The 22,671-nt window shown below is 45.9% G+C and overlaps 1 protein-coding gene across 1 annotated transcript in view; it reads left to right on the top strand.

The window, feature by feature from the left end:
* The first annotated feature begins 3,892 nt into the window (after positions 1–3,892).
* The window catches only part of LOC113029844 (microtubule-associated protein 4), a 28,133-nt gene continuing 9,354 nt past the window's right edge, over positions 3,893–22,671 (top strand). The window contains exons 1-8 of the mRNA XM_026180875.1: positions 3,893–5,798; positions 13,341–14,332; positions 14,930–15,187; positions 16,486–16,660; positions 16,748–16,810; positions 19,524–19,816; positions 20,546–20,602; positions 22,475–22,567. Of these exons, the coding sequence (XP_026036660.1) occupies positions 4,346–5,798; positions 13,341–14,332; positions 14,930–15,187; positions 16,486–16,660; positions 16,748–16,810; positions 19,524–19,816; positions 20,546–20,602; positions 22,475–22,567 (3,384 nt within the window). The 5' untranslated portion in view covers positions 3,893–4,345. The remainder of the gene's footprint in view (positions 5,799–13,340; positions 14,333–14,929; positions 15,188–16,485; positions 16,661–16,747; positions 16,811–19,523; positions 19,817–20,545; positions 20,603–22,474; positions 22,568–22,671) is intronic.

Below are 22,671 nucleotides of genomic sequence, written 5' to 3'. Positions count from 1 at the left end.
CAAAGAAAACAGCGTACGTTACAACTTATGTCTAAAAATGTATCGTTTCATGCATCGGCTAAAACACTCGACTCCGGACGCCCAGCTGGAAACACTTCACGCAAGTCGAAATTCACAGAATTTACAGAAAATGTTTGTGATTTATATCGTTATCAGGACGATAGATGTCTTATATCGGGATATGAGATTTTGGTCGTATCGCACAGCCCTACCTGCATGTATAACTTACTGCTGCGTCTTCAGGTGCAAAGCTTTGTTACGAAACTGAATTGATCCTGTTTTCTGTTGGTCATTTTTATTTTTGCAATGAAACAACGCCCACATGCCGTCTGGCTTGCTGCTGGTAAATTTATTAAACTAGAATGTTTGGATCATCCAACTTTTCTTATGTTTTCAACTAAAAATGTGAGAAGTTTGACCTTTTAACCTGCTTAAGGCCTCATCAGCTAAGCTTCTAGCTAGCACCGCTCTGAGGCTGTTGTCCAGTGTTGACAGATTTGTGGTGCAGATCCAATACTGGTACCATAGTCACAGCAAGAGGACTGTAAGGCACATTGGGATGTTTGCACGTATATGCAGAAAATCTTGAATTGGTGTTTTATTGATCAATCAAAGCTGTTTTCTGTCACTTTCAGTCTGCGTCACTAAAGCCATTCAAACATGCCACTGAGCTGTTTTCCTGGCCACAGCTTTTGTCCTGTCTGTATGCCATCCTAGTGGCCTGCACGGGTTATTAGGCACAGCCTCTCTGTCACCCAGTGGGATTATATAACACTGTATAGTGAGTGTGTCTGCGTATCTTTGTCAGCCAACCAGTCAGACAGGGTGAGGTCATCAGTTTGTTGGTGTGTGTGTGTCGTTGTCCCCATGGGACTCTGGCATCAGTGTTGTACTTCAAGAGGCAAGCAGGCAGGGAGAGAAGAATTGTGCCCAAAGCAAACATGACACATGTGATGCACAGAGGCAGTGACGGTCCGTCAGCCTCGAGCAAGTCTGTCTACCTGCCTGTCTGTCTTATTTTCCAGGTGCGATGTGGAAAAGGCGACAGAGGCGCCGACTGTGGTGACATTTTGGGATGCAGAAACAGAGGCAGGCTGTGTCTGACGTTCCCGTAACGCGACGGAGGTCGTTGGCATTCTGGTGGAGACGTGCTTTCTCGGTTTGGCGGCAGGCTGCTTTTTAATGGAGGAGCCATTTTAGTTAATTGACGGGTAGACCGAAGGAAGGAGGCAAACTCGGATCGCTTGTGATCCCATTAACCACATAATGCGTCAGACATACGCTAGACAAACAGGGCAGGAGAGGGGCTGCAGTTGGAAGGCATTCTGGTATCTCTTTATTATTGACCGATCCCCTGAAGTGACCAGAAGTCACAATGAATTGAGTTCTCGCCCTGGGTAGACTCATGCATGATGTAACCTCCTAAGCAATGAAAGGATACGTCAGTCATTGCAGTATTCAAGCATATTTATGCATTTGGCGATGAAACGAATAAAAATCATGCGTCATAAACGATGTATTTGAACTAAAACTGCTAACTAACGAGGAAGGTGTAGCTCAACGCTGCCCACACTCCTCTGAACTCTGGTTTTTCCTCTGTGTTTCCTCTGCTTTTGTGCTGGTAAGGTTTAGTTTTTCATTGAAGGAGGAAGGTCTGCATACCTCTCTGTTCCACATGCCAGCTTGGCACGAATCCTTTTTCCAGTGAGTGGAAACAAAGCTCTCATTCATTTACTGTTTTATGAAGCGGCGCTTCCTCTGGCTATGGAACTATTTGCAGTTGTGCTTTTGTTTAGTAAACCATTGCAGCTCCATCATTTCACTTAATCCTCTCTATTGTTGTGAGACCCACTTGAAGCGGAACATTCAGAGATGACGCTGAGTAGCTGATCGTTAAAGTCACGTTGTTTTAGATGCACTGCCCTCCCAGAAACACCGGGAGGACTGCATTGTTGTACCATCCATTAAGCTAACAGGCAGCTGGTCACAAACTGAGGCAGAGGTGCTTCTTCTTGGCTGGTCGATGGTAAATGCATTGGTTCTTAAATAGCTCTTTTCTGCTCTATCTGAGCGCTGTGCTCAGTATCCTTTCCACATTTCCTTTTCCTCTGTGTTGTTTTCCTTCACTTTTCCAATTCTGATTCCCTTTTCCTGCTCTTGTCTGTCTGCATACTCCTCATCTTCAGCCCTGCCACCTCGCTCTGTCCCCGTGTGCCTGTCTGCTTGTTATAAATCATGGTTTCCTGCTGACACTCAGCCCTCAGTCCAAACCGGCAGCCGCGGGAATGAGTGTAACCGCCGGCTGTTTTGACTGGCACTGGACACACACATATCAAACTAAAACCATCACACTCTCCCTCCAGTCCACCGTTACTTTTGCACCACATTGTGACCTTTACCTCAGATTATCTGTTTACGCACGATAAACTTCATTGTTTTGTCAGGCGATACTAAATAAAGGCGTGCTACCAAAAAAGGCCTAGAGACAAAAACGCTGAAGGGAGCACCGTCTTTGTCACCTGCCGTCTTGTTTTGATCCATGAAGCTGTGGGACATGTTTCAGAGGGATCTATTTATCCAGCACAGGCCGGATTCTTCTGTAGCTGAGGACAGATTTGTGCTATTTTGGATGTTCTTGACATTTTGCTGTGAAGTTGTCACTGTACTGTAAAATAAAACGATAAATGTGATGAATCCTGTCCATTTGTTCAGCCCCAACAGCTCCAGTAACACTGTGCCACGTTTAGTGGAAATTGCAGTTTTTGTGCGATGATGATGATGAAGCGAAATGGAGCTGAAAGTGTTTGCATGCAAGAAGCCAACGCTTACAGGCTCGACTGTTTGTGCGCGTTAGCCTGAAAGTGTGTAACTGTATTTGCATGGCATGTCTGTCTTTAATGACTCCTACATCTGCTGTGACACAAAGCTTACACAGAAGAATGCACTTTTTCTGTAAGTGTGTGTAAAATCATCTTTTTAGAGGGTTGAAAATCTACATGCTTAATGACATGTGACGCGCACGTGTGTGTGTGTGTGTGTGTGTGTGTGTGTGTGTGTGTGTGTGTGTGTGTGTGTGTGTGTGTGTGTGTGTGTGTGTGTGTGTGTGTGTGTGTGTGTGTGTGTGTGTGTGTGTGTGTGTGTGTGTGTGAGGGATAGAAGTGTGGGAGCAGATACACTGTGACAGCCGTGAAGGCCTCTGTACCACAGGCTCGCCTCTCCATCCTGACTCATTTCCCATCTCCTCTTCTTTCACACTGAGCTCAGAGTTGCGATATGCTTGCGCTTATTTCACGCACACACATGCTTGGATAGCTTCCCGCACACATTCTCACACGTTTTTGTTCCTTTAGCTCTTCTGTTGTCACTATCTTACAACTTTCTAATTTTATCCCCCTGCAACTCTTCAAGAACCGTGTGCTTGTTTGTTACCAGGAGGGTTTCACAGCTCAGCCGCAGGGACTGAAAATAGACCCCAAACTTTACATGGATGCTGTCTGCTGAGAGACGTGAGGGGATTTGAACAGGTCATACAGATGGACACTCATTAATAGCAGTGCTCTAGAGAAGTGTGTGTGTGTTCCTGTCTAGCTATCTTTGTGAGGACCGAAACCTGCCTTCTACTATACTTGTGAGAACCAGCAGTCACGTGTGAGGACACAACACGGTCCTCACTAGTTTGATGGCTCAAAATGTGGTTTTAGTGTCAGGGTTACAATTAGGTTAGGGTTAGACATTCATTTTTAAGGGCTATGGTAAGGGGCTAGGGAAACCATTATGTCAATGAGGGTCCTCACTAAGAAGAACGTGTGTGTGTGTGTGTGTGTGTGTGTGTGTGTGTGTGTGTGTGTGTGTGTGTGTGTGTGTGTGTGTGTGTGTGTGTGTGTGTGTGTGTGTGTGTGTGTGTGTGTGTGTGTGTACACGTTGTACTTTTTGCCAAGAGACAGAATAACAGAGAGGGGTCTAGAGGGGGAAAAGAGTGAAAAAGAAAAGTAGATGGGAGGGGGCTTACTCACTCCACCACAGTGGGCGGGTTCCGGGAGCTGGCTATAGCCAATTGACTTCCACAACTGGGTCACATGACAGCTCCAATAATGAGTGAGAGAACCAGAGAGAGAGAGAGGGAGCAGGGGAGAGAGCGGCACATCCAGTTCAGCCTCAGTGTGTGTTTGACTTCAGTGTGGAGACACACAGACACACACCTGGAGTTGCAGAGCGCAAAACGGCAACAGCACAAGACAACAAAGGAAAGAGAGCGAGACAGGCGGAGTGGTAGAGATTACCTCTTAGACACCTGAGACAGCTGCAGGCTTGGAAACAAAGAAAGGGGAGAGAATAGAGAGACAGCATGTCTTCTCTCTCTGATCAGCAGCCTGGCTCTCCTTTCTCAGAGTACAGTGAGCTGTGCAAGGTGCCGTCCCTGTCGCCCAGCGTGCCAGCTCAGAGCTGGGATTGGCAGCACCCCACAGCCAAGGACACGGGTACCCCGAGGGGCTTGGTGGTAGGCGACAGACCTATGGCTTCAGACGGACTCACAGATGAAGACAAGCTTTGCTTCTTTGAGCGTCCAGACAGAGGTGGCATGGACGCAGAGCTGAAGGTGCCGGTCAGAGTTGGGGGCATGTCGGGAAGCACTTCGATGGGCAATGCTTCCCTGGGCAGTGCAGGGGACAGCCCGGACAGCCCTCTTTCCTCCTCGCCATCCCCCTCCCCAGCCTCCCCAGGAAGAATGCCCTCTGCCATGGGATCTGGTGGCAGGGTCCCTCTACCACCAGTTCCTGGATCTCCAGCCAGGTGTATGGAGCTGCCATCGCCTACTAGTGCAGTGCCTCCCCACTCAGTGGGAGCCTCATTGACAGAGGCTTCTCCAGTAGATGGAGACTCTCCATCCGAACACTGGAACAGCTCATGTTTTGCCGAATCAAGCACAAAAGTTGCCATGCCCCAGGTGGCCCCCAACTACTGCGTCATAGGAGTAGTCAGTGACAACCACTTGGAGAGGGCGGATGAGAATGTGGCTGGAGCCGGTGTAGCCTCGGGAGCTCAACAGCTGTCAAAGGGCTCCTCAGTGGACAACAGTGAGGAGGAGATGGAAGAAGAGGAGGAGGAGGAGTTGGCGCCCTGTTTTATTGGGCGAGCTGAGCAGCAGAGGAAGGCCATGAGGCGAGCAATGTCTGAATGTTCCCACCTGTCGGTACCCACCAGTCTACAGCTCCCTGATAAATACCCCTGTGGCGACGAGGCAGGGCTGGACCAGGTGGCGTCACCTTTAAGCGGTCTTCGTCGCTCACCGCACTCCATGAAACGCTCGCTAACTGTTGCCGAAGATCAGCCCCCTCCCCCCACGCTCTCAGCAGCTGGTGCCACACATATCGACCTACGGCAATCCCCACCCGAACCCCGCCTCTGCCTCTCCCCATTTCCTCCTTTGAGGGATGGCAGCGCTGGCTTCCCACTCTCTCCATTAGAAGCCCCAGTGGAGGGTTTTGGGATGGAGAAAGAGGCAGGGGGCATTGTGCTTCCAGTGCCTCTCAGTCCCAAGGGGTTCAGCAGCTTGAACGCTGGATCTGCTGAAGCTCTAAGCTCACACAGTGATGAGAAAGCTGCTAATTCTAACAAGACTGTAGAGTTTGATGGGAGTAAAGAGGATGCTGAACTGAACACTGGTGCAGATTTAACCTTTAGAGTTGGAAACATATCAACAAAGGCACAGGACATTGATGACGATGATGACCTTGACACTGGTGTCTATAGCAGCCTCTGCCTGAACTCCAGCACTAACCCCTTCATGACAGTGGATGGTAGGTGGACACCAGTCTTGTCTTTTAATACCAGTTTTAAAAGACCAGTGGCAGATCTGTCAAATGAGGAAACTTAGTTCTGTTAAACTGGTGCTATGTTAATACAGTGTCATGGATGTAAACGTCTAATATATAGCTATGTAGGTTTTTATGGCTATCTGTTCATTGTTGTCATTTTCAAAGAGGTAAAGTATGCATGGCTGGAGAATGCAGCAGCTGAAATGGAGAGTAGAAAACAAGCAAGAAAATTAGCAGGTTGACATCTTGATTAAGTTGTCTTCTGTCAGACTGCCGTGAATCAGACAGCATGGCTTCCTTGAATGTTACTGTAGTAGAAGGATCTGAGCTCGTGAATGGCTCCGGGGGAAGCTGCCGAGCCAGACGAATAGGGAGAGTGCCAGACGGGAAAGAGATGGGGAGCAACAAAAGAGAACGAAAAGCTGAGAAAAGTCGACAGCAGTGGGAGCAGCTACCCCTCGCACCCCACATGGGCTCATTAAAATTCCACGATGGTAGCATCTGTCTGGTTGTGTTGGTCTAGCACACAGTGTGTATTTTAGCTACAATTGTTGTGCGTGGAGTGAGTGAAGAAAACAAATGAGTGTGTCCGTGCTTGAAACAACAGGTATGGAGCTTTGAATTTCCCCCGTCTGGCTACCTGTACGTGTAAGTGGATGTGCTCGTGCTAATGCAGCACAATGAGCTTGCAGGGAGAGGTTGTGTAGCATCGTTCCCTCCGGCTGACACTGGGATTCGGGGTCGGGATATAGCACAGCTTGTTAAAACTGATGGTTGTTCTGTCTTTGTCCAGACTCATTTCCTCTCGTTCTCTGTGCTTCCATCACGCTCTCCATCTCGTTCTAGCGCTTTCTCCTCTGTTCCTGTTACTTTGAATGCTCATTAGATTCCCGGTGAGGGCCGGCACAGCCAAGATGGCTGAAAACGGGTCACCGTCATATCCAAAGATGACCGTCACCAAAACGGGGTCACAAACTTTGAAACTTGGACCATCAGGGTGGGGCGTTTAACAAGTCTCTCCTTTGCTTTGTCTGCTTTTTCTCTCTGTGGCTTCTTCTGCTCTCTGCTGCTGCTGGCCCAGAGAGTGGCAGAGGCTTCCAGCCAGGCCAATGTAGGCCAGTAATGTTTATTTCTCTGCACCCCCTGAAGTCCAGAGTCATTTAGCTACAGGTTGTGTGTTGTATGCATCTGTTTGTTTTGGTTTACCAAGGTCATGGAGATATCTAAACTTAGAAAAATCGCTTTACTTTCAAAGATTCTTTTTGTTTTTTGTGATACTGTATTTCAGGGAAGTGCATGAATCTCTATTGTATTAACCACAAATCTGCATTGAGCTGCAGCTTGGTCATAGCTCCATCTCTCTGGAGGGGTCATCGGGGTGACGATGAGCAGATTTCATACAGAAAAAGATGAAAGGGGGTTGGGAAAGGGAACAGGCAACAAGGCAAAATGCATGGTGACAGTGATACAAACGAGTGAGTACAGCCCTGACGAAGAGCAGGAAGTGAAGGATTTAGACAGTAAGGTCTGGGATGTGAGTATGGGGAAGATGTATAGAATATGAAGATGGGAAGGAATTTAAAAAGAAGAAAGATTTGTTTTTTGATCCGCTTGTGGCAGAAATATGGCCCCAAGCATCGAGCAAATGGTTCCATGGAGTCTCCAGTGCAACTCGACCCGATCATGTTAAAAGCATGGCGCTGAAAGCATTTACAGGAAAAGCACGTCTTTGATAACACAGACTCACACCCCTCCCCCAGAGATCAGATAGTGCAGCTTTTATTATGTCATTTTTATTAGTAGTTGTTATTGTTGCTGCTTTTGGACAACCTCAGAAGCTTAGTGTCCAAAGAAACTGAGCTCAGTCTTACAGCATCTCAGTTCGGAAAATCAATCATGCAGTTCAAAATACATAACTACGATTTTAACTTGAACCAATTAGTGGTGCTAAGTGCTGGAGGCGCAAACATGGCCACATTTATATATACGGTTGCATTGAACATTACAATTCAATTTTATTTATACAGCACCAAATCACAGCAACGCCTCAAGGTGCTTTATATTGTGAGGTAGACCCTACAATAATACATACAGAGAAAAACCCAACAAGCACTTTGGCGACAGTGGGAAGGAAAAACTCCCTTTTAACAGGAAGAAACCTCCAGCAGAACCAGGCTCAGGGAGGGGCGGGGCCATCTGCTGCCACCGGTTGGGGTGGTTGTTACATAATGATGTCAGCTGGCAGTGAGCTAAAAGCTCTGAATGATGTCAGTGAGAGTACAGAAGCCCCTCCTACTTCCTGTTCAAATGTTCTTTTGTAAGGGGCATCCAATCTGGAGAAAGCTGTCGCAACTCAGTCAAAACACAAACATTGTATCCACATTTAGTATAATTTTTTTCTTTTACCAGGATAAAAAAGAAACAACAACAAAGAAACCCGTTTTCACATTTAGTAATACCGTCGTGACCGTAGTGTTGTTGCTACCATGTGCTTTTTGTTTAGTTTGGTTATTTTACCCCTGCTTTTAATGTCAGTGACCCAGACCTCGATGCAATAACTGAAGAAGGAAGTAATCTAAGATTTTCAAATTAATACCCCAATATGGAAAATATATATATATAAATCTTATAAAGTTTGTATCTGTCTTGCGTGAAACTTATATGAAAAGCACACAAGAGTGAAAACAGATATAAGATCCCTAGAAAAATGATATAAATGAAACTTGTATGTTTTGGATAAGCCTTCTATGATTCACTATATGAAGCAAGCTAAAGCTGATGCAAGTCTTTCACAAGCTTTTTCTGTTTCTTTTCCATATGGGCCAGGAGGCTGGGGGTAGCACAGGTGGCCACCAGCATTTATTTATTTATTTATTGTTAAATGAGGCAGTAGTAACGATATTTAGACCAGAGGATGGAGTGCTAAATTCTTTATTAGCATTAGCATTGACTCCACTTTCACAGGTGGTGGTTAGAGGAACTGCAGTTGTTCCTCTTCCGTGTCATATTTGCATATACAAGCAAACTTTTGTATGCCATAAGAAATGATTTCAAACAGGTCCTTGACTGCAAGTGACAGGATGTGAGAGCAACCTCATTTATGCCAACAGTTAACCTACGCTAATGTAACACGCAGCGGTTATGCCGCAAGCCTGTAAAGGAGTTAAAGCCAAGTGCACACAGTGTTCATTGATTAAGTGGTGTTAGCCTGGACTCTTGTGAGGCCCAAATGTTGCAGAGTAACACAGAGGACAGTAAATCACAAAGTCTGTTTTCTGTGCTGCTACAACTCCACAGCGTGTTTTCTACCAAAAGGCCGAACACAACACTAAAACCATTGTTGACGATCTCTCAGCCACTGAGCTTGTGCTGAGTAGTGAGGTGGAGCGGGGAGTTTTAATGAGGTGGCATCTGAAAGAGCTGATTTACATAATCCACTTGAGGAGCAAAAGGACGGCTTTACACATTAATCCTGAATCGTTTATTAATGGCTGAAGCCTCGGTTATTAACACAATTTCATCTTGAGCGATTCATTGGCTAAAGATTGATTACAGAGTGTAAAATCGAAAGCGTCTTATCTTTAACATCTGAAGGTAAGAAACCTTCATGAACCTTCATGAACCTTCATGAACCGTGCATGTTAGGTCAGTATCCAAAGTCCAAAGAGCCCGGTGGAAATTTTCCCAGTAAGGCAATTTGTGCATAAAAATGCAGAGAAATCCCAGTTATTGCTTTCCACGTGTCAGACGTTTCTGTTTTTACTCTTCTCTTTGAAATTCAGACACTGACTCGTTTTAAGAGACTGGAGTGGGCATATTTTATCATATTAATAAGGCCAGAGGAAAAAGGTTTGAGTCGAGTCAGTTCCTTTCAGGAGAGTCTAAGCTTAACGGCTCTTAATGAGCTGTAAGTGTTATCATTATGTTAATGAAACCTTCAGATAAATTGGCTCACTGCACCCAGATGCTCATTGTTCTGTTGTCCTGAGCCGTGGTTCATACACTTGCAACAACCTGCTAATAAAGCAGGTTGTTGCAAGTCGGGGCCGTGCAACGTAGGAAAAACTCACTGTTCTACTGCAGGAGCAGGGCCTGATACACAATGCAGCGTCCTACCATACAGCACGCATCGGTGAAACCGAAACAAGAACAGCAGTTAAAGGAGCCAAAATGGCCGCCCCGTTACCGTTGTTTTTTTTGTTTTGGTTTGTTTTTCCTCATTTTTCAGGTCAGTTCAGTTTTATCGAGCTAAATCACGACAACAGTCTGCGCGAGCAGAGAAAAGAACGAGAACACTTCGGGTACTGAAGTAGACTGAAATCCTACAACCATGCTTTCCTGTGCCCTGTCAGCACCTCTGTCTGTGCCTACAGTCATATTTGTATCCAGCAGTGTTCTGTCTGCTGTGGCGACAACAGTGAAATAGTGACTAACTATGGCACAATCAGCAGAAATAAATGAAATCGACTGAGGCCTCCTGTGGGAGAGTCTCACACAGTGGGCTGTGGGAGTGTGGGCTGGGAGTCACCTCCTGCTGGCTGATTAAATGAAGCCATTTTCACCACAGCTGTGAGACGGATCACATTTCTGCTCTAATTAGGGGCTCGGGTTGATCTCCTGAGTTGCTCGTTGTTTGCTGTATAGAAAATAGACTTTGGTTTGTTCTTCTCTTGTTATCATAGCTCAGCTTTCAGTTGTGTATAATCACCTCTTTATGTTCACTGGCTCTGCTGTGTGCAGTCCCAGGCCTGAGTAGTTGCGTGTCGTGTGAACTTTCCCTGTCAGTCTGTTCACCCCAAAGCTGAACAGCCTGTGTTTGTTGAGTGCACTATGTGTCCTTAATTTAAGTCCATATTTTGGGGTTTTCCCTTTTTTTGAGGAGACTATTTTGCTTTTCCGGCACCAAAACTCTTTCTTGGACTCCACTAGATTACATCGCCTAGCTTTGCATGATTCCCAGGCTATGTCCACACGTACCCGGGTATTTTTGAAAACGCAGATTTTTCTATGTGTTCGCACCTTTCGTCCACACGTAAACGCAGTTTTTGGTCACTGAAAACGGAGATTTTTAAAAACTCCGGCCAGGGTGGAGATTTTTGAAAACTCCGTTTTTGCGTTTACGTGTGGACGAGGAAAACGGAGAAAACGCAGAAAACGCAGCGTCAAAGATGTGCGCCTTTTTTGACGTCACACTGTGCGCCACGTTATTGTTTCGGTGAAATGAATTTCTACAATACTGTTAATTCTACTCTCTGCAGTGTTTAAATGCTTACATATACACACAGTTACTGTCCCTCCACACATACGACTCGGTTCTGCTTCTATGCCCCAGCTTTGTTTACTTTTTCCCACCGAGGCTTCTAGACTTCTGATTGGCCAACATTTCTGCACGGTTAGGAATCTAGCGCCACCTGCTGCTTTGGCATGTTCATAGCAGCGTTTTCCTTCATTTCTGCCTTTACGTGTGGACGGGATTATTTTTTAAAACGGAAAATCTCCGTTTTCAAAAATACCCGTGTACGTGTGGACGTAGCCCCAGTTTAATATATTCCTTATGTTTCCTTTCCTGGGTGTCAGTGCAGCCTCGTTTCATCCTGTCTGAAACAAGCTCCTCCCCCTGTAAGCCCATCGTCTCTGTAGGCCAACCGTCTGCCACTTGGCTGTCCCATAAAATCCCACTGGTGACCTTACTCTGTGCCAGCTCCTGTCCTGTCAGAGATAGACACAGATCAGGCCTAGTCCCACCACACTCAGGTCTCTACATGCTGACAAATGAGCTACTTATGGCTCCTGAATAATCAAGATGACTCATTATCTCCCCATTAGCCTAAATGATGTGACATTTCTTCATGAATTGCCTATAAAACACAAGCGCGCTCCATCTGACAACCATCTGTGGCTGAAATTCAGTCACAATGGCTTCAGCATGACGGCTGCTCTTTATGCTGCTCATGGATGACTGTGGCCTGTTAAAGGATTAATGCATTTACATGAGAAAACACATTTTATATCAAGCTTCATTCCTTTCTGGTGTCAACACTGATTGTGAGCATATAAAATAATAATTAAACAGTCATTTTGTGAGTACAGGGCACTGATATAATATGCAATATTCTTTAATGGATCGTGACGTCTGCACAGCATCGCTTCTGTCCTCCACAGGAGGTTGGAGGGCAGGACTGAATCAGTTATGTCATGTTCATTTCATAAATGTGGACATGAAGGGATCCAGCTCCTTAGCTGGGACACAGAGTGAGCGGCTCTGATGGGACTCGGTTCACCCCACTGTTGGGTCATCATCACTGGAGGACAAATGATGCACATGTTTCATTGTAGCGAGTGAGCGTGAGGGAAAGCAACATCTCCAGATCTGCAGTCTGCTCCACGTTCACAAGTTCAGTTTGAAAGTTTTCAGTTCATAAGTTTTCCTGTTGCCTTTAAAGTTTGGCTGGGGTTAATTTTGTCTGTCGAACGCTTAAACAAAAATAACATATCAAACAAACAGACCTAAGATTTAGTTTTTTAACCAAACCAAAGAGATCTGTCTTTAAAACAAAAACCAAACAGCTTCCGTTTATGAACCTTTTCAAAATGTTCATTTGCTGGTGGTGGACTGTGAAGGACTGGCACAACAGGTGGGAAGGTGTAAAACTGGAAATTCTACATATATTAGCTTTTTGAAAAAGTCACTTCCCAATGAAAATTCCCTTTAAAGGTGAATCCACTGGAAGCTGATAGGAGGGAAACGCAGGACAGGTTGGATAAGCTGACACAATGATAGAGCACAGAGCAGAGTAACAGACGAGACAATCACAAGGGCAGGAAAAGAGCAAAGACAGGAAGTGAAACAGAATGCACAATTAAAGGTTACTGTCAAAATAAAACAGGAAGTTACTATAACCCGTGAAACACACATAAACAGACAGGGAAGCTCAAGACGGAGAAATACAGAGAGACTGAAAAACCAACTACAGAGTGCTTCAAAAATCTAAACCCGTGAATGAGTTTGTTTTTACTGCTCAGTGAAGTCGGTTTTCAGATGCATGTTTGCTTCTCTTTTCATGTTTTGTTCATAAGCACAGTAACTTCCTCACCAGTGAACTTAAAAGCTGGAGTTCAGTTTTTATTTTAACTTGTGTAAGAGGCTCACTTCCCTCAGAGCTTGTGTCGTGGAATCAAATCACATATTTTTGTGCTTTCGTCCAGTTTGTCCAGTAAAAGTAAACCAGCACGAAAGTTAAAAACAGATTTCTTTTGTTCTACAGTATTTACTGTGATCTCTGTGTTGGTGTGGCCGGAGGATTCAGTGAGAAGCTGCAGCTTTGAACCAACAGCAGAGATGTTTGTTGGTTTTCTTTATGCGCTGTGGACAGATTTACATGAGCCTGAAGTCTGTGGTGAATTCCTGGTTTCTGTCCTGAGCCGGAGCTTGTTCTTGTGGGACTGCGTAACTGTCTGAATGAACTCTGCTATTATTGACTCTCATTTTATTTAAAAAAACATTTTTGTCATTTTTCTTTTCAGTAAAATCAGAAATGACAGAGAAGAAGGAGGAGAAGAAGGAGGAGAAGAAGGTGGAGAAGAAGGTGGAGAAGAAGGAGGAGAAGAAGGAGGAGAGTGTGAAGAAGGTGGACCTGTTTGACCCTGTGGATAAAGTCGAGCAGAAGAGTGTAAAGGTTGAGTTCACGAGCAGTGAGAGTCCGGTTAAGGTGGAGGAAGAGGGAGAAAAAGACAAAATGAAGGAGGCAGGGAAACGGGAAGAGAAGGTGGATAGAAATCAAAAGGAGGCAGAAAATCTGATAGAAAAGGTGGATGAAAAACAAAGGGAGCCTGAAAAAGAGATGGAAACAGAGAAAGTGCCGCCTGTGCAACAAAAGCCCGAGAAAGAGGATGAAGTGAAAGCAGAAGAATTGTCAGACAAATCAGAGATAAATAAAGCAGAGAAGACAGAGAAAGAAGAAAAAGTGGAGGCTACAGAAAAGCTGGAGGCTGACGTCGAGAAAGCACAGAATGTGGGCAAAATCGCACAAAATGACAAGTCCAAAGTGTCCAAAGTGGAGGACAAAGCAGAGAACAAGACCACAGAGAAGCCCGAGATCACAGAAATGAAGGACGGCAAAGAGCAGCACATCAACAAAGTGGAAAAGACCCCAGAGCAACAGCCGACATCCGTCAAGCTCGAGACCAGCTGTGACCAGACAGAGGCCGACACGGAGACAAAGGCGACAGCGGAGCTGGAAGACGCCAAGACAGAAAAGGCTGACGCAGGCGAGGCCAAGAAGACGGAGAAAGACGGTGAGGCGGTGAAGCCGTCTGAGAAGCCGGTGGAAAAAACAACACAGAAGGAAGAGAAGCCGGACAAAACCCAGGAAGACAAAAAGACGGTTGAGAAGAAAGACGAGAAGAAGGACAAGGCTGCAAAGGCAGACGGAGACAAGGCGAAGAAACCTACCAAACCCTCAGCCAATGGAAGCATTTCAACACCAAGCAAAGAGCTGGCAGACAGGAAGACCAAGGTAGGGATCAGTGGAAGGTGTAAGAGTGAAATGTTGCTTTGACGTATGCTTAGGATCATTCTGATAAAACACTGTTTTAGTATCACAGCGAGGGTAACGCCCCACTCAGGGTGGAATTTCAAATGTAATACCCAAATGTTGGCACGCTACAGTAATGCGGTAACAAGTCGAAATGATAGCAGTGTACGATTTCACGGCAGTTTGCATCTTACATCATAAATCATCCAAACTGCTAATAAATATCAGGCTGAATACGGACATGATGGCTGAAAGCATCTGAGACGTGCAGCGTGGGAGCGGACAGGATGGCATGAGCGCATTTTAAAAACCGAGCGTGCATGCTGCCTAAGCGTCTGTCCTGGTTGTGTTTGTTTACTGCCTTGAAGCGACAGAGTAAATGCTAAGTGTTAGTTGTTTTTGTTTTCTGTTTTTTGTTCTCACTTTTTGTGACTTTGTGATGTAATTGCTGCTTGTGCTGCTTGACCCTGCTCCTGTTACCACCCATTTTTGTTAATTTTATCCATTTTCCTTGGTTTCCTTGGTTTTACCCTCCATCCATCATCCATCCATCTCCTGCGTGTCGGTCCTGCATCGCAGCCTGCTGCCGGGGCAACCAAACCAAGCGCAGCTGCCAAAATGCGCCCGAGCACTGCAGGTGCTGCTGGTCCTGCTCCAGGCCTGACTAAGCGTCCCGTATCCTCTGTCGCCACCTCCACCCCCCACACTACAGACAAAAAAACAACCACAGCTAAAGCACCTTCCACAACAGCTGCAGGGTCTAAGCGACCCTCCACCACTTCTGCCAGCCGCCTCACATCATCCTCCACCAGCACGACACGTGAGCTTAAACCCAAGGTAAGTTTTAGCTAACAGGAAGCGGTCAGCGGCAGCAGCCTGCTCAGTTACACAGAGCTGCACGATTGACGTCATCACAATGAGTCCTTCTTATGTTTTGAAGTGATTTCATTAAACCTCATCCACATCGATCAGGACAACAGATTTCTTACTTCTTCGGCTTTTTCTAACTAAAGTTAGGATCAGCGGAGTTTCTAACAACCGTCTGTTTCCCCCGTGGTCATGAATCTTTGCCATCTGGTCTGTTTGCGTGCACAGGCTCACAGAGACGGTGAAAATGTAAATGCATGTAAAGTTTGTGAGCTGGAAATGCAGGAAAAAGCCAAGAGGGTTAAACACGCTGAAACATTTAGCTGTGCCTCTCGTTTGAATGAACAGGAGTGTGTTACTGTAGCCGTGTGTGTTATATGAAAATGTGTTGAATTCAGACAAACACACGAGTGGTTTTTATAATAACTATGCAGATATTGGTTTTTATCCACCGCAGGAGCTGCAAACATGCAGTTATAAGAATTCGTTTGTCTGTATATGGAACTGATATTATGTCAGGACGAAGCTGTGACACTAACCTTTCATGGCTAATGGCCCCGCCCCTCCCTGAGCCTGGGACTGCTGGAGGGTTCTTCCTGTTAAAAGGGAGTTTTTCCTTCCCACTGTCACCAAGTGCTTGTTCATAGGGGCTCATATGATTGTTGGCCTTTTGTATTATTGTAGGGTCTTTACCTTACAATATAAAGCACCTCGGGTCAAATGTTGTTGTGAGTTGGCAATAAAATAGAATAAAAAGTTCCATTTATTAATTGGCTTGTCCACTTTAATGCCTTGTTCCCCAAAAAGAGCAGTCAACCTTCTGTCAGCCTCTTCTGCTGAGCTCCTTAAAGGTAAACACTGTTGCACCAACAACATATTAACAGCCCTGATGGAGCTGCAGGGGTGCAGGGTGACTCATGTTGCAGGACGGCTCGGCTGAATGTGAAGGTTAGCCTGCTCTGAGGGTTACAAGAGGCAAACACGCTGCTGAGTGAAATGTGTAACCATCGTTGAGGGCTTTGGGTCCATATCTTCCGCCAATTGGGGCAAAATCTTTGACCTGAATATCTCAGTGAGGCCAGCGAACATTTGCTGGACTGATCACAACATCCAGGCACACTGAAGATGCTTTGTGACCTAATTTGCTGCTGTCTGTTTTGTTGATTTGATATCCCTCCGCAGATGCTTGCCCATATTCATTCGTTTCTTCTCTCTCTTCCTGGATGACATATTACCTCGCCCAGATTTATTTTTCTCTTTCTTTTCAGACAACAACAGAGAAGCGCCCCCTAGTGACAAAGTCCAGCACTGCTGCCTCAAATCAAACAGGTTCAGCCAGCAGAAACACGTCTGCTGCCACAGCAGCCAGTAAAACCACTGCACCAGTGCGCACGGCAGGATCTGCTCGCACCACTACCACTGCTGCAGCCAGAAAGCCTCTGGGTATGTGTGTGGCTTTCTTTACACTCGGTTTATTTATTGTGTTGATAAATTACACGACTGACAAAGGTTTAAACATTTTCTTTTTAGCCTCTAAGACAGACAGCAAACCAGGAGAGGAGAAGAAACCCAGCGCCCCGAGGACTTCGACAGGTAGAAACCACTACAGTGTCCGACCTTATTAGACTTTGACTTTGTCGTTAGTACGAGCAGAGCAGTTTCATTAGGCCTCGCTCAGAGTATTAGTTATATTCTCTCGGGCTGGCTCAGACGCCTGTGTGTAGTCTCTTTATTTTCCTTTGTTAGTACATGTGTAAGCACATGTTTGTGGCTCGGTCATTCTAAGACTTGCAGATAATACATTTAATAATAATAATACAGTTTATTTATAGGCACATTTAAAGACCCTCAAGGTCACCTTACATTAGTGCAACAAACAAAAGAAGGTAAAAAATAGACTAAGACGGAGTCACAATGAAGTGCATGCAGTTAGAACTGTTGGAGAAAATAAAGCATGAGGACTCAGGTGTGATGGGGTTGAGCAGAACTATCCGTGGCCACACTTATATATACAGTATGGGTGCAGTGAGAGTCTGCCTGTGCCACCTTAGAGCTACCGAGTCTTCTGACACGTGGCACAGACGAGTAAAACACGCCCACTAATCAGCTGAGTGCAGCGAGTACGGGTTCTGTTTGGGTTACAGCACTGCTTTAACTCTTTATGGCACAGATTCAACAAGGTTCAGCTGGAAACGCTCCTCAGAGGGCTTTGTCCTTTTTTAGATGACAGCATCACACAGATCTCCTGCTCCACATCCAGCTCAGAAAGCTAATGCTAAGAGCAGAATGTGCTTCAGCTGTGAACCGCTGATACGTATGGATCCGACCTTTGATGCTGTGTACACCTGTAGTTTAATCCTGACCCTTCTCAGGCTCATCACACCAGGTTGTTGTACAGTCTGTTTGTGAGCTCGTGTGAACTGTAGCCTGTTTTGTGTTCGTTGCTGACATGAGGTGTGGTCTTCTGCATTTTTCAGACCGGTCTCTATAAAGGCCAACCCATCTGGCACCGACAGCCAGGTTCAAGGTCACAGTCGATCATTTTTCTCCACATTCAGATCCTCAGTTTAAACTTCAGCTGGTCATCTTGACCATACCTGCTTGGCTAAGTGCTTTCAGTTAGTTATCTGCATTAACAAGCTGTTGAACTGAAGCCACTGTGTACAGCTCGTCCGCTCGGGGGTCGACACTGTGGTGCATGTTCTGTTCTCAAGATGGGACAATACTTTAGTTAGAGTGCTGCACAGTCCAGTGTAGATACAGACAGTTGTATTGCAGTTGATGTGATGAGGGAAAGGATCCCGTGGTACTCCGCAGTGCTCCTTCCATCTGTGCCGTCTCTTTGCATATGTTTCTCTCCTGTTTCTTCTTCTCTGTAATCCTCTCCTCACTTCGCCTCAGTCTGCCTCTTCTGTGCGTTTGTGGCTTTTCTCCTGCTGTTGACAGAGTAGTTTGTTTTGGCACCAGGAGAGCTGTCAGCAGGACTGCGGCACCAGAACGCACTCATTGTGTCCGACCGTGACAATGCTGGGCAGGCTTATGCAGAGGGAGGCTTTACTGCTGAAAGGCTCTGGAGAGTTAAAAACCTTCACCGCAGCAGCCTGTGGATTACTGTCCTCTTGCTGTTGACAGGAGTTTGCAGCTCTTTGCTGATGCAGCCTCAGCTCGTCTAAGCTGCCAGGGTTCATGCAGAAAGTCAAATTACTCTTTAGAAACATGAAGGCGAGGGGGAGGATTTCCTCCGTTAAATATGTCTTAACGGGAGCCGGAGATATCCGACAGGCTCTCGGGGAGGACTGACAGCAGGACACGTGGTCCAGGATGCCTCAGCGCTCTGAAAGAAGAGTTGGCATACAGTCCAGCCCAAAGTGTGTGAACTGACAGATTTGAATTGGTGCAAATGTTGCACTGCATCAGTGCAGGCTGGCTTAGGATGCTGGAGCTAAAGTGTCTTTACTCAGAGAGGATTACAGCACTGAAAATCAATGGTGTTTGAATATCTCCCCTTTAAAAGATACGTGTGGTGACTGTACCAGAGAAAAGGATGCAGACGGGGTTTTTGCACCGCTGTATATTTTTCTGTAATGTTAATTTTAGGTTTTTATGCTAAGGTTGATAACGGGCAGCGTTGTGTGTTCGTTATTAGCCCTCATGCGTCTTTGAGAAGACGCGGCGCAATAATGTCGGAACTCTTAGTCTTCCTGAAAACGCGTCTTTAAGATGCTTAACAGAGAGTTTAACATCATTGGAAATAACCGAGCTTTACATTAAGAGCTGTGCATTAAATATAAAGCCAGAGGTGATTATCCTAGCTTACAATAAAGACAGGAAGTCGGCTTGTAGCAGTATTTATACACTGCTGCTCAGAAATTCAGGGTCAGATGCTCGAACCACCTCAACTGGCTCCTTTCCAGTTGAGCCCTCCCAGATGGTTGAACTTCTCACCCTCTCACCCATCTGTAAGGGAGAGTACCCGCGATCTCATCCTTCCGGTCACTACCCACAGCTGGTGACCGTAGGTGAGGGTAGGGCTGTAGATCGACAGGTAAAGTGGGAGCTTTGCTTTCACTCTCAGCTCTCTCTTCACCACCTCAGACTGGTATAGCGTCCGTGAATCGCTACCTAACGTGGTGGAGTGGTTTGTGTGTCCGGGGGCTCCTGCCTTGGATATGCATGCCCACCATATTTTATTTTGCTGTTTTACCCTCTTTTTTTTTTTCTAAGTCTGGTTTGAAAAAGCTGCGATCATAACTCCAGTTTGGCAGAGAGATCTATAAAGCTCTGTATAATTATTTTCTCCCTTTAGCTGACTCAAGCAAGCCTAAGACCACCACCACCCGCAGCACTGCCTCCACCACCACCACCACTGCCTCCCGCACACGAACCACAGCAGCCAAACCAGCAACGCCATCCTCCGCCGCAGGGACGGGGCCAGAGAAGAAGCCCCCGGTGCCCCGCGCCCCGCGGGCCGCCTCTTCAACCACAGCGACCACCGCTTCCCGGAGCACAGCTCGCCCCGCCACAGCTCCCGATGTCCGCAACGTCCGCTCCAAGATCGGCTCTACGGACAACATGAAGCACCAGCCCGGAGGAGGGAAGGTAGGTCTTCACCGCTGTAAGAGTGTGGCATGTGCTCTCTGACACCGACTGCACATGGACTAACAGGAAGTGGACTGTGCAACTCTGATTTCACGTCTGACGCTGACCTCTTGTGGGTTCCTACCTGTCCAACCCACTAAAGCCTATCAGCTCACTCACTGAAGTAAAATGGTCCCCATAGTTCTGCTTCTTCTCTTTTTTGCGTGGGATTTCCTCTGCATGTACATCTACTGTCATTGTAGACACACAACTTCCATCAAGGCTCTTTAGAAAGAGGATGGATGTTGAAAAGGTTTACGACACTGGTCTCGTGTAGTTTTCTGTGAATGTCAACAAAATAACAGCTAAGATATGAGATCAGGCGGTCGTTGCTACAGGAAGTCCAACATTTACTTGATGGACAAAAGCTGATTAATTTGCAGTAACACAGAAAATTAACCTTAAATGATCATTTTAAAAATGCCATTTCATTCATTGGTTCTGTTGTTGCCCTGGTTTCACAGTCCGATGGTGTAAACAGCAGAGCACTGAGTACTGTGGAGTCGATGGGGTTGATCGGGTTCTGCTTGTGCATGCACTCTCCACTCTTCCTCGCTCCCCTCCTTCTTTTGTCCCCTCACTCCTTACCTTCACCGCTGTGCTTCCAAACAATCTCTGCACTCTGACCTCGTCCTCCTGTGTTTTTTAACGAGGTGTTGTTGTTGACCCTGTGTGGACTTGTCTCCCCAGGTGCCTCCTTCCTCTCAGAGCAGGGGTTTCACCTCCAAAGAGAGCAGCCAGGGCAAAGTGAGTTCCCTCTCCATCCTCCCACCATGACCCTCTTTTCTGTTGATATATTTTCCGGTTGCCTTTCTCTGCTTCTCATTTCTGTTGTTTTTTTATTAACTCGACCCAGTGAGAGCACAAGAGCAGGCTAGCCAGTATACTGGAGGCTCTTGAAATTGCACACGCCTCCTGTTCTCTCAGTTTCTCCCAACACGGGCATCAGACGTGTCTGTGGGGAAATTAGTTATCGGATTATTTATGGTCAATTTGTAATTAAATTTGAACCCTCTGCTCATTAATTAACCAAGATAATTAACCTTGGCCTGGGGTTTGAAGCAGCTTGTGAGTTAACACAATGTAGAGAAGCTGTTTGAAGCAAGCCGCTGCTCTCCCAGTCTAAATCTGTAGTTTGTGGACAAAGATAAAACGTTCGATTCCAAACGTGTTACGATCCATACACCATCCAGGGAGTCTAAATGCATTTTTCTCAGGTTCATTGCATTACAAAAGTGACAGAAGCACACGAATTATTCTTTGACCTTAACTCATTTAAATGTTAACTGTTAACGGGCGTCCGAGTCACTGAAGTCCAGATAAAGATCAGTCACACATGGACACAGTCACCTGCACATGATTGGTACGTGTGATCATTACCTTAGGCTGTATATAAAAGATGGGCATGGCCAGTGTGGGTCCACCCACTGATCATAATTTACACATGAACACCATGCTGTGTTTAGTGGGACTTTAAAAATAGACGTTTACAGCATAAATTCATCAGGAACGTGCTTACTGAGCTCACAGACTGCAGTGCAACCAAACTATGTTCTGGACCCAGACAGCTACAGACGTCATCTATGGACCTTTCAACTTTTCAGCTTGTTGCTCTTCTTCTTTTGTCTCCGTCTTATTGTAGGTCAGGGTGACAAAACAAATAGAAAAACACCAAAAAACACAAGTTGAATAAAAAACAACAATTGTAGGAAAAACTGCAGCAAAAGCTTAAAATTAAATCAGAAACAAAACACGAGTGTTTCTGGGACACAAAACTAAATGAACTGCACTCATTACAAGTAACATTCAAACATGCTGAATAGAAGCAGAGGACTCATCGGTGCTGTGAGGGAGGTGCAGGTGTGTTTTATCGATGTGTTTCATATAATACTGTAGATACATGTTGACCTTTAGCCTGTTAGCCTGTTAGCTTGTTAGCTTGTCACTTCTCGTGTCCCCAGAAACGCTTCTGTTTTCCTTTGTGATTTAGTTTTTAGCTATTTCTGCATTTCTTCTATTTTTCACGTGTTTTATTCGACGTCTGCTGTGTTTCATGAGCTTTTGCATTTTTCTGTCTACTGTTGTTTTGTTAAGGTGTGTTTGACCTCTCAGGGCCACCGTACTAAACTCATTTGGATGCAGAATGTGTGTGTTGGGTCTAGCAGTCTAACCTGACGTATTGTAAATAATATGTGTGTTTTAATTCTTGGTGTATGTTTAGTTCAGCTAACCAACGTGTGCGGCGGCGTCTCCGTTTAAAGAGTTTAATGAGGGTCCGAGACGTTCACGTCTGTATGCTGTGCTGCATGTGTGCGCTTCATAAAGCAGGTTCGGTGTGCTCTTTGGGGCCTTCAGCTGTCCTTTTCTCCTGGTGCTCTGTTTCCATCTTATTTAAACAGCAGCGATGCTGAACGACCGGCTATGTTTAGTTAAAGAGAACCTCGCTCCGCCTTCTATCCTTTCCTTTCTAACCCTACCTGTGATGGTGACTTCTTCCTCCCTGCACTTTCTCTTCTTGTTTCTGCTTCTGTTCTACCTCACTTCTCCTCTATCATCTCCTCCCCTCTTTTCCCTCGCTCTTCTCTGCTCCCCTCTTGCTGCTATGCTGTGTCCATATAGGTTCAGATAGTCTCCAAAAAGCTGGACTTCAGCCACGTCACATCTCGCTTGGGCTCCAAGGACAATATGAAGCATGTTCCTGGTGGAGGGAATGTAAGTACTGTCTGGCCCACAACCAGAGCCCACATGTCCCGGCCAGTTAGTCTGATATTTAGAGCCCATTAAAATGGCTCGAATGAAGGGAAGGCCACAGATGA

This window comes from Astatotilapia calliptera, chromosome 9 (assembly GCF_900246225.1).
Source record: "Astatotilapia calliptera chromosome 9, fAstCal1.2, whole genome shotgun sequence".
Taxonomy (NCBI): domain Eukaryota; kingdom Metazoa; phylum Chordata; class Actinopteri; order Cichliformes; family Cichlidae; genus Astatotilapia; species Astatotilapia calliptera.
Note: the sequence above shows the minus strand (reverse complement) of the source record. Positions and strands in the feature narration are given on the sequence as shown.